The sequence below is a fragment of the Spermophilus citellus genome, assembly GCF_964194105.1.
Source record: "Spermophilus citellus genome assembly, chromosome: 4".
In the NCBI taxonomy this organism is placed as follows: Eukaryota; Metazoa; Chordata; class Mammalia; order Rodentia; family Sciuridae; genus Spermophilus; species Spermophilus citellus.
The window spans coordinates 4345078-4356982 of NC_138185.1; the positions used below are offsets into that span (position 1 = coordinate 4345078).

General features: G+C 47.2%; 1 protein-coding gene across 1 annotated transcript; it reads right to left on the bottom strand.

The window, feature by feature from the left end:
• Positions 1–1743: 1743 nt before the first annotated feature.
• LOC308647408 (eppin-like) lies at positions 1744–6655 on the bottom strand (the record flags this gene model as incomplete). The annotated part of the gene is made up of 3 exons (XM_081291445.1): positions 1744–1916; positions 5072–5203; positions 6565–6655. The coding sequence occupies 3 exons, from the start codon at positions 6653–6655 to the stop codon at positions 1744–1746; spliced, it is 396 nt and encodes a 131-aa protein (XP_081147571.1).
• Positions 6656–11905: the final 5250 nt, after the last annotated feature.

Sequence of the window (11905 nt, forward strand, 5' to 3'; positions counted from 1 at the left end):
ATTCTGGCTGCTTTACATAAACTGTCATTCTGGGCTTCTGTCCCATAGTGTAATGTTTTCGAGGTTCATCTGTGGTGTAGTGTGTATTGGTTTGGTGTGTATTGGCGTGGTGTGTATTGGTGTGGTGTGTATTGGTGTGGTGTGTATTGTGTGGTGTGTATTGGCGTGGTGTGTATTGGCGTGGTGTGTATTGTGTGGTGTGTATTGGTTTGGTGTGTATTGGCGTGGTGTGTATTGGTGTGGTGTGTATTGGTGTGGTGTTCCTGCTTGTGGTCAAAAAACACCCAGGGCACACCGAGCCACCCATCTCAAAGTGTCAGAGTTCCTACTTCTCTCCTTAGGGTTTTCTCGGGCTCCTCAGGAGCTTCTTTGCTGCATGTGGAACGACCGGGTAGGGTGAGGGAATTGATGCCCCAGGAATCCAGTGGGAATCCGTGGATCGGCACCTCAGCTTCCCCAGCACTAGCGACAGATGAAACTTTGGAGGTATGTTCTGTGTGGTTCACAGGATTCCTGGGAAGGCACCTGGCAGGACTGAGTTACTGTTTCCCTCAGTGGCAACCAACTCATGATCGACTCCTCTCCTTCCCACCTTGTGCTTGGGACATCTCCTAGATCAGACATGTGCACCCTGCCCTTGTCCCAAGGTCAGTTTCTGGGGCATTCAAGTTAAGGCAATGTCTCTGGACCCTTGCCTTATGAGTTTTATTATTATTATTATTGGTTTTTTTTTTTTTTTTAAGGAATGGAGGAGGATAACAATATCCCTGGAGCTCTCGACTCTCAGGTTTTCATTGTCCTCACTTCTCAGATGGGGTCAATGATCTCTTATTGTCTGCAAAGTGTAATATACCAGACAGATGAATCACTCCACCTCAGAGGCACAGGATGAAACCAAGCACTTTATTGAAAAAAAAAAAATTGGGAGCTGCACAGGGGCAAACAGGGATTTCTGGAAGTTAGAGATGATGGGGTGAGGCAGAGATGGAATCTACGAGGAAGGTATCATGCATAAAAACAGGTGGCCACAGAGGAAGAGGGAGGAGGCAGATCCTGGGGTTCACAGTTGGGAAGCTCTAAGGCCTTGCAGCCCTGAGCTGAGGGGAACAGTTGGGGGGCTGAGCTGAGCTGAGCGGGGAACAGTGAGAGTCAACCTGGAGCATCTCAGATGCACAGAGCCTGGAGCTGGAGCCAAATTCTGGCGGTTGTCCCCATGTATCTTTATCCATTCAGGAAACCAAGCCTGTTGAGGTATAAAACGTAGCTGGCTTTGAACTTGAGGTTGCGTTTAACACCTTTCTGCAGGAGGAGATTCACACTGGGCTTGCACTGGGAGCTGTCAGTTTCTTTCAAGGAACAATGAATGAGATTGGATTGAGGCAAAGACCTCTCTCTGATGAGAAAACCCATGGCAAGGTACGGCGGGCTGGTCAGCGTGACCGGTGCCAGGTGGGTGCTCTGTGGCATTTCTAGTTGGTTTCTGAAATTGCACCACCTCTGTCCTTCCTTCAGGCTGCCTGAATCCCCTGACGCTTGCTGGCTTTGATTCACCTCATGTCCCTCCCCACCCTCAGTTCCTGGGAAGCCCTAACTCCCCTCTGCAAGGTGCAGTCTTCTCTCCTGGTTGGAGTGGGTTCTGTTAGCACTGGTCTGCCAAGGACACAGCTCCCTTGGAACAGATCAATCAACATCCAGACCTCCCAGTGTGGCTCCAGTGACAAGGGGAAATGGGGGCCCCAGGACTCACGTTTTTTGTTGGCAGGCATTTTGGCAGATGCTCTTGGTCTGGAAGTTGTTGTTGTTTCCCTGGCAGCCGCCATACACGAAGCCATAGCAGGTGTTATTGTTCTTACTGTACCACCAACGGCGGAACAGAGCCATGCAGGGCCCGCTTTCTTTTGGCAGAGTGCATATGTCTGCAGAGAGACCTCAGAGTTGAGAACTCAGCAGCTCAGCTTGGAACAAAACAGCTGCCATGTTCTCCTTCGCAACCACCCCGGATGACACTGGAACTGCTCCTTTTCCCTAACCCACTGTGGGAGCCGGCTCTGTGGAAATATTACATGCATTTGCCAAGAGATTCCAGAACAGGTGCCCGAGTCCCTGGAGACAGGATTGTTGCAGACGTAATCAGTTAAGAGGATGTCATATTGGAGTAGGGTGGACCCTACTCCATATGATCGGCATCCTTATAAAAAGGGGTAGATCTGGACACAGGCACATGCACAGGAAGAAGACCACTGGAACATGAAGCAGAGATCAGAATAATGTGTCTACAAACCAAGGGACACCAAAGATGGCCAGAAAAATAGAGGCATGGAACAGAATTCTCCCCCACAATCCTGAGAAGGAATCGACCCTGCTGATACCTTGGCTTTGGCCTTCAAACCTGCAGAACTGTAAGGCAGTACTGTTGGCTAGGCCATCCACCCATGCTACCTAGTTTTAGCAACCCTAGCCAAGAATACAGGTCCCCACCAAACTATGAATTCAATGAAGGCAAATCTTCACAGCTGAGCCATTAAGTCTTGTTTGTTTCTACCACCTAATAGCTCACTTCTCACCAGTACCTTGAACTTAAGCCCCAGAATCTCACATTGGGGCTACTGAGCTATCCTCCAGTGGAGGCTATCCCTGCCTCCAGTCTTGGCCCCTCCAACCAATCCTTCATGCCCGGGAGAAGGAACTGATGGATCTGAAGTCCAAGCCAAAGTAAGACCTACCCTGACTTCATGGCAAGCTCTTCTCGTCACCCACAAGGCCCTTCACTTTCTGGCTCCCACTCCTGGCTCCAGCCTCTCCCCCGGCCTCAGGCCCCCTTGATCTACATGCTTCAGCCTCACTCAGCACACTAGGGTCCCTCCTGACTCCATTCTGGATCCCAGGTGCCTGAACCCGGTCGGCATTTCTTCACCCTGTTTCTGAATCTTGTGTGTACATCTATCATCTGTTTGTATCTTCAGGCTCATTCCTGATACGTAAGTTTCTGGGCTGAATAGGGATTGAGTCTAATTGCATCTTGGAATTCCAATGACTAGCAGGTGGCCTGGCACAGTTTAGAACTTTATGGGATGTTGGGGGTGGAACCAAATGCCTCCTGCCCTTAACTGAGTCAAGAAGTCCTTGGGCACTTTAGCCCTGTGTGCTAACACTTTAAGGGACAACGACAAGGCACAGTCCCTACGGCGTAGGGCTTCCCAGTCAAGAAAGATAAGTGAGTTAAGTCAGTAGGTGTTGGGTGGCTGCCATGTGCCTCCATGTTCCTGTGGCCTTCTTCCTGTGCGTGTGCCTATGTTCAGATCGACCCTTTTTATAAGGATGTCAATCATTGCTCTAAGCACTTTGGGAGCATCAATTTATTTGATCCTCAAAGTAATCTTTGATATCTGAAGAAATTGAGGCAGAAAAAAGGGAAATTTGTTGATTTGCTCCAGATAAAAAATCTGGTCCAACCTGGGGCTCAGCTAGTAACTCCGAAGCTCTCACCTGCAGGCACATCATGCGTGCGTCTGGCCCATGTGCCTCCCAGTGTCTTTCCAGCACATCTCTACACCCAGCTTCTCCTAGTTCAAGTCACCCTGTTCTCTCTCGGAGTCCTTTTAGCACGCCCCACTCCTCCGCTTTCCCTATCGCACTCTGCAGGCACCCCACGAACCTGGGATGTCACTGTCCTTACTCAGGGCATTTCCATGGCTCTTAGGATCAGGATGAGACTATAATCTGGCCCCCAGACCTGAATTGCTGGATCTTTTCACACCTAGGATCTTTTCTCTGCTTTTCTGAGTCTTTGTGTGTGCCATTCCCTGTGCCTGGAAAACCCTCCCCACCCTCTTTTTGTCTAAATCATTACCCTTCATTTGGATCTCAACTCCAGGTCTGCTGTCCAGAGAAGCCCCTCCTATCCTCCCTGACCACCATGAGCAGGTCAGATCCTATTATGGGTGCTGTGGTTTGAACATAGTTTAAGTGTGTGCCCCCGGGGTCCATTTGTTGGTGTCTTGGTCCCCAAGATAGTGGTATCAGGAGGTGGTGATACCCTTAAGAGGTGAGACCTAGTGGTACGTCCTTGGGTCAATTGAGGATGTGACCTTGAAGGGACTGTGGGAGCTCAGTCTCTATTTGGGCCTCTGTTGGTAATGTGATCTCTCTCTCTCTCTCTCTCTCTCTCTTAGGTGCCCCCCACCTGCCATGCGGTTCTTGTTAGAGCCTGTGCCATGATGTTTGGACTCAGCCTCCAAGACTGTGAGCTAAATAGACCTCTTTTATTTATAAAGTCAGCCTGCCTCAGGCATTTCATTAGAGGGATGCAAAAATGGACTAAAATAGAATACCTCTTAGAGGCACTCAGTAAATATTAACTAAATGAATGACGAAAGAATCCTTCATAGTCTTTTCTGGAGCCTAGGGAGATGGAAAGGAAACCCCCTCTGGTCTGGAGAAGTCAGGGGAGGTTTCCTGGTACAAAGTTGGATTTATATAGGCCAAGAGGTAGTCGTTCAGAAGCAAAAACAGGGAAGAAAATTGGTTAATTCAGCCAGGGATGGCGACACACTCCTGTAATCCCAGCAACTGAGGAGGCTGAGGTGGGAGGATTGCAAGTTTGAGGTCAACCTATGCAATTTAGCAAGACCCTGTCTCAGAAAAGGAATGGGGGAGCTGGGAACATATTTCAGTGGTAGAGTGCCCCTAGCTTCAATGCTCAATACTGGAGGTGGGGGAAGGGGGAAAAAGAAAATTCTTGTCACTTGCAACAACGAACAGCATCGGTATATATTAGGACAACAAGGACCATCTGAGGACTCAGAAAATCACAAGGGTGAAAAGTGGCCAAGAAGCCGGCTGACTGAGTCTCACTGCTGTACCCATCATCTGTCTGGGGAAACTGAGGCCCAGACCTTACCTGACAGGATCAGGATGTCACACGACATGTTGGGAGCAGTAATAAATCTAAATCCCAGTCCTCCCACGTTCAGCAGTCCTGCCCAGAGACCAGCCCTCATGAACCAGGGACAACCCAGCCCAGGAGGCAGCGGGCAGGACGTGGGTGGAGTGTTCCCGGCTCTGAAGGTACCTTGTTGGAGGTCGATGCACTTTTTCCCGCAGTTGAAGACGCAGCACTTCTGGTTGTGCGGGCACTGCCTGTCTTTGGTACACAGGTCCCTCTCTCTGAATTCACATTGCTCTCTGATTCTGGGACATTTTTCTGGGGGAGGAGCAGATTTACAAGTGTGAGCCTTGGGGGGCCACTGCCCACCCTCTTCCAACCCTGTTCTGGGCAGACAGGGAAGTTTGCTCTCATTCTGTCACTAGGAGTCTCTTCCTCAGGGTCCCCTGGGTATCTCCCAGCCCCACCGACACGTCCCTCTGTTGACTACTCCTCATCTCTACCTTCCCACCCTGGTCCTTCGTCCCACTTCCTGCCCCAGTCCCTCTAAGGCAGAATTTCTCAGCCACTGGTGACATTTGGGCTGGGGAATTCTTTGTTGGGAGTGGGGTCGCCTGCTCAGGTGACATTTACCAGTATCCCTGACTTCAATTTATTAGATGCGGGTGGCACCCTTCCCTGTTGTGACAACCTGGGGCCGGGGGAGGGGGGGGGATTGGCACAGGTTTAAGCTGGTCTGGTCTTTTGTGCCTTGCTGTGAGCCTGGGTGTGTGAGTTCCTCTGGGGGGCGACATTATACAATGATTGGTAGCCCTCTGGAGTCAGTGTGGGCTTTGAATTCTAACACTGTTCTGTCACTTTCCCTCCCTGAAGCTACTCTCTTCCTTTGTAACGTGGTTTTGGCCTGAGGGAGTTGTGAGGAAGAAGTGAGAAGACTATAAAGCTCCAATCTGAGTAACGGAGGCACAGTTATGGTAAGTATTTGCCATAAGCCACCCACTCATTTAAATATTTAAAACATATCCCCTCATTTAACCTCCATAGCAGCTCTATGAGGTCAGTTCCATGATTAGTCCCATTTTACAGATCAGGAAACTGAAGCACATGGAATCTATATAAAGGTTATATGGCTGTCAGAATTTAACCCCTCTGTATGTCTTCAGAATGCTTTTTTTTTTTTAAAAAAATCTCTACTTAGAAATCTCTATTTTCTGATTGTTCAGAAAATGCTAACAATTATTATTTTTACTTATATATTCCTGGAGTATTAGTGTCTTACATTGAAAGGGGCTCCCAGATATTCTTCTTACTCCAAAATCAAAACCCTTTGGGGATGCAAAGACACTTCATAGGACTACATTGGAAAAAAATGGGAGAAGATTGAGGTGATATCCTGAGAAAAGGATCTAATTTTCTTGTGGGGTGGGAGAAGGACCCTTAGTCTGCCCAGATTTCTATAGCCCCTCACATAATTGCCAGATCCATTAATGCCCCCCTGCTGTCCCAAACTGCCCAGGTCTGGGATCCTGCCCTCACAGAACAGATCTCTCTCCCTCCTCTCCCAGCCCAGGGCCACGGCTAAGATGGAGGAAGCAACCCAGATCTGAGGGACTGTTCCTGGTCCCCCCCTCCCAGCAAACTCCCCTCTGCCCAGGGCAAGACAGAGGCCCAATACTTACTGGGAAAGAACCGGTCACTTAGACCAGGTCCCTGGACATTCACGAAGAGGATGAAGAGCACCAGGACTCTCAGAAGTCCACAAGGCTCCATTCTGAGGAGAGATGGTTCCAGAACATGGAAATGCTGGCTGTTTCGCCAGCCTGTCCCTTCAGGGCCTCTACCTTGGAGACGAGAGCTGGAGAAAAGCCAGCCACCCCCTTTCTTGTCAGGAACACCAAGTTCCCAAGGCCATAAAATGGGACTGACTGGCATGGAGAGCCCAGAGCTGGGGGGAAGGGTCTCTTGTGATCCTTAAGCCCTGGCTGCGCTGGGCTGGGCCCTCTGCTCCAGCAGGGCAAGTGGGCAGAGCTTGGCTCACACTTTCCAGGCTCACACTTTCCATTCACTTGGGAGTGAATGCCACTTCCCAGGTCTTATCTTGGAAACTCTGGGAGTGTGCATGGCCTCTTTCTGTCCCCCCCACACACTGGCCACTGGCCCCTTCCGCTCCCCGCGACAATGTCTCCTTTCGTCTCTTGCTATCTGTCTCTTTGTGCCTCTCTGTCCCTAGCTTTTTCTCTTCTTTTCTGAAGGCCCCCAGGGCCTGGGTGTCCGGTTCTCCCTCCCGCTGTGTCTTCCCACCATCCTCCCTCTCCTCTGGTCTTTGGGTCTTTCATGTTTGACCACAGCTGGTGCTGGCAAGGCTCAGGCTGATAACAGTCCCCAGATGGTGCTGGTCACAGTGTGTTGCTTGGAGAGCAGGGGCTTGTTGGGAGTCTCTGTCACATCTGATGCAAACTCTTTGTTGGGGGAGAAGCTACAAAAGGAACAGAGCTTCCTGAGAGACTCTGGTTCAGTGACTCGCAGAGTTGCTGGCTGCTCACTGAGCGACTGGTCGAGGGTGCTGGAGACCTGGAGCTACACACCCACAGCCATTTAGCCAGGCTGCTGGCGGGGGGGAGGCTCTCTTCAGAGAGTGAGTTAGTTACCTGTAGGTTCCCATTTTCTTTCCTGACTAGGAGTTGCCTTATTGTGCCAACCAGCGTTCTCAAAACTCTCTTATGTGACAGAGAAAAGTCAGAAAAAGCCAGCCTCATCATCAGTGAGTAACTATGATGGTCACAAAATCTAGGAGATCACAGCAGAGCTCCGGTGGGAATCCATCCCACCAACTCTGCAGGCTCACTCAAGGAGGCTAGGGAATGCAATTTCTTTTTTTAAATTTTTTAATATTTATTTTTTAGTTCTCGGCAGACACAACATCTTTGTTTTTGTATGTGGTGCTGAGGATCGAACCCAGGCCTCACGCATGCCAGGCGAGCGCGCTACCGCTTGAGCCACATCCCCAGCCCCAAGGGAATGCAATTTCTGGTGAGCCATCAAGATGTCCTAGGCAGGGCTGCCCTCCTTCTGCTTCTACCAAGCTCAGCCCAGGGGAGAGGAACACATGGAATACCTAGGTGGCAGGGCTCCGAGGGACCACCTGATGCCACTGCTTTGTTTTACAGTTTGGAATCATCAGGGCCAGAGAAGTGAGGATGCTGCTGAATGTCATCCAGCACGTGTCAGAGATGAGGATAGAGGGAGCTGAACATGAACGTCCTTGCCAGAGGCCATTAGGGAAGTTCTGATGAAGCTGTGGGTGTAACATTTGACTGTCGACTTGGGGGTAAAGAATGCTGAGTCCAAGGGAATGAATGAAATCATTAGTAGAGACAGAAGCTGAAGAATCAGCATCAACAAATTTCCCAGTGGCTCCCAGGGACCCCAGTTAAGGCTTCTTTCTTCTCTTAATTTTCTTGAAAATAAATTAAAACTCTTTCAGTTTGTTCTGTCACAATTTCCCGGCCAACCCATGGGTCTCACTTTTTAAGCAGGGAACATGAAATGGGTGTCTTTGAGTTTTGGAATGAATCATGGTTTGGGCCTCTGCTAACGTCTACTTTCTTGGAGAAAGCTGAGTAGGGACCCACCTGGGTCCTTGCTCTTCCTTCATCTACCCTCATTGAGGGTCATGGCCCTAACTCTGCCCCAGTCTGACTTTTGCATGATTTCTGACTTCATGCCCAAATCCTGGACTCAGAATGTGAGCTCCAGGGAGAGCCAAAGCCCACTGGCCTCCACCTGGCTTCTCCTGCTTTTCAATGGACCAAGACCTGTCTCCTGGGCTGATTTCCTGTCAGGGTCTTTCAGCGTTGTTCCACGTGCCTCTAGTTGAATTGCCAAGTTGCATGTTTAAGAAGCTCTGAGGTCCATTAAATGGGCCTGTGTCTAGAACCTAGTGCGTAGAACACGAAGAGGCCCAGAATAAATACTCAGTGCATTCTGCAGGATGGGTGAGGTAGGTGGGGGACTGGCAGTGTGTAGAAAGGTAGGCAGACGTGTGTCCACCAACGGAGACAGCCTATCGTGAATAGAGGAGGATACATTGAGATTGGTGGATGTGTGGATAGTGAGTGGGTTGGTAGGTGGATGGAGATCAGTGTAGGAAGGATGGATGTGTGTGTTGATGTGTGTCCCTCAGGGGACAACATATCACGAGGTTGGTTAGAGGAGTAGGAAGAGGTGAGGAAAGCATGGCTATCTGGGTGCATGAATGCAAGGATTGTGGGTGGATGGAAGAATGGGTGAAGTGGGTTGGACTGGATATAGGGTTAGTGATCAGGTGGGTAGGTCTGTTGATGGAAGTTGTTTGATTGGATGATGGGATAGACAGACAGAGGGAAGATCAGGTAGTGGGATAAGTATGTTGATGTACATGAAGGAGTGTGTGTGTGTGTGTGTGTGTGTGTGTGTCTGTGTGTGTGCTCACACGAGAAAGAAGAAAAGAGAGGTAAATAATAAGCAGATGGATTAAAGGTTGGACATAAAATAGACAACTAGATTGGTAAAAGTCAGATGCGAAGGAAGGGTAAGAGGATGGATATGGGGTGAAGAGATGGTGGGCAAAGGAATACGTTGAAAGGAATGTCAACAGAGGGATGGTAAGTGGGGATGGGTACCTGGACGCACCGTGAGAGGGTGAATCAGAGGACTGATGGTTGGCAGGAGATGGGTGGGTGGAAATGTGATTATGGGTGGAAACACTAACCAAATCTAATGATATGAAAATAATCATGTAGGAAAATATGAGACTGAAATTCACAGATGAGGAGGTAGAGAACCTGCACAAACTGTCAGATGAAGTATTTAAAAATTGCTAAAATAGAGCACTGTGGCAGAAACATGGTCTAGATGCTTGGGAGTGGAGTACTGGCTTCAGTCTTCAAAGAATGGAGAACTTATGTATTATCAAAAAATTTCAGATTTCAGAAAAAGTATGTAAGTTTTCTAACCAAGTTTCTATTCTTATTTTGTTTTTCAGCAACTATCATCTTTAATAAACATCATAGGTCAAGTTGTAAAACTTTTTTATGGGTACATTATAATTACATGTAATGGTGGTGTTCATTGTGACATTCATACATGCACATAACAGAATTTCATTTTCTAGTACCTCCCCTTTCCCCACCTCCCGATCCCCTTCCTCTAACTCGACTGATTTCCCTTCTATTTTTAAAAACTGGTGCATAATAACTAGGCAGAACGGTGGGGTCGTCGTGATGTATTTGTACATGCACATACGTAGTTTGGTCCTCTTGATGCTCTATTTCCTCCTCGTTGTCTTTGCTCCCTTCCCTTCCTTTATTCTACTGTTTTTTTTTTTTGTGAGATCCTTTTTTATTTTTAATTCTTTTCTTCTCTCTAGCTTCTGCATGTTAGAGAAAATATTCAACCCTTGACTTTTTGAGTCTGGCTTTTTTCCCTTATCAAGACGTCCCCCAGTTCCATCCATTTGCCAGCAAATGACACCATTTTATTCTTTGTGGCTCTATGAAACTCCATTGTGTATCCATACCACATTTCCTCAATCCATTCATCTGTTGACGTTCCATAATTTGGCTCTTGTGAATTTTGCTGCTGTAAACTTTGGTGTGCAGGAATGGCTATATAGGATTCTGATGTTAGTTCTTTTGGATAAATACTAAGGAGTGGGATTGCTGAGTCATGTGGTGTTTCTACTTCTAGTCTTTTTTTTTTTTTTTTTTGAGAGAGAGAGAGAGAGAGAGAGAGAGAGAGAGAGAGAATTTTAATATTTACTTTTTAGTTTTCGGCGGACACAACATCTTTGTATGTGGTGCTGAGGATCGAACCCGGGCCGCATGCATGCCAGGCGAGCGTGCTACTGCTTGAGCCACATCCCCAGCCCCTCTACTTCTAGTCTTTTGAGGAATCTCCATACTGATATCCACAGTGATTGTACTAATTTGCAGTCCTACCAAAAATGTCTAAGTATACCTTGCATCCTCACCGGTATTTGTATTTGTTACCATTCTAATTAGGATGAGAAGAAACCTCAGTGTAGTTTGGATTTGCATTTTTTTCTGCTCACTTGATATATTATTTGGCAATCTGTATTTCTTCTTTTAAGAAATGTCTGTGTAGTACATTTGCCCATGCATCAATTGGGCTATTTGTTTTTTGGTGTTGAATTTTTTATGTTCTTTATGTATTCTAGCTATTAATCTTCTGCCCAAAGACTAGCTGTCAAAGATTTCCTCCCATTCTGTAGGCTTTTTATTCTTATTCTGAATTGTTTCCTGTGCTGTACAGAAGCTTTTTCATTTGATGCCATCCCACTTAATGATTCTTCGTTTAATTTATTGAGCTTTAGGAGTCTTATTAAGAGAAATTGATTCCTACACTTATATGTTGGTGTCTGGATTCTACATTTTCTTCTAGTTGCAAAGTTTCTAGCCTAATTCCTAGATCTTCGATCCACTTCAAGTTGAATTTTGCCCATGCAAGTTTTTTGAAAGTACCGTGACCAGAACAGCAACAAACAAACGAACATTTACTTTAATTTGACTCTAGAAGTGAAAATTTTAAACAAACTCTTTGCCAAAAAAGCCACAGTAAATGAATGCAAATATACTAGCAATATGAATAAAGTCATTCTAAGAATGCAAGATGGTTCAACATATGACAATTTAATAAGTTGTTATGCCAACAAATTAGAAGAGAACAGTCATTATATGAGCAGATGCTTGAAAGGTGTTTGATAAAATTCAGCAGTCGTTTCTAGTAGCAGCTGAAAATGGAGAAGAAAAAACCTTAAAAAAGGAAATAAGTGCCATAAAAAACTATTTATCTTTCACACACACACACACCACCACCACCACCACCACCACCACCACCACCACCAGCAGTAGCCACTGACTTTAAAATAAGGAACTAGACACTATTGCGTTTATTTTTATTTTTTTGGTGGTGGGATTGATGGCAGGACCTTGGGCATGCTAACTACATGCTCTGCCATGG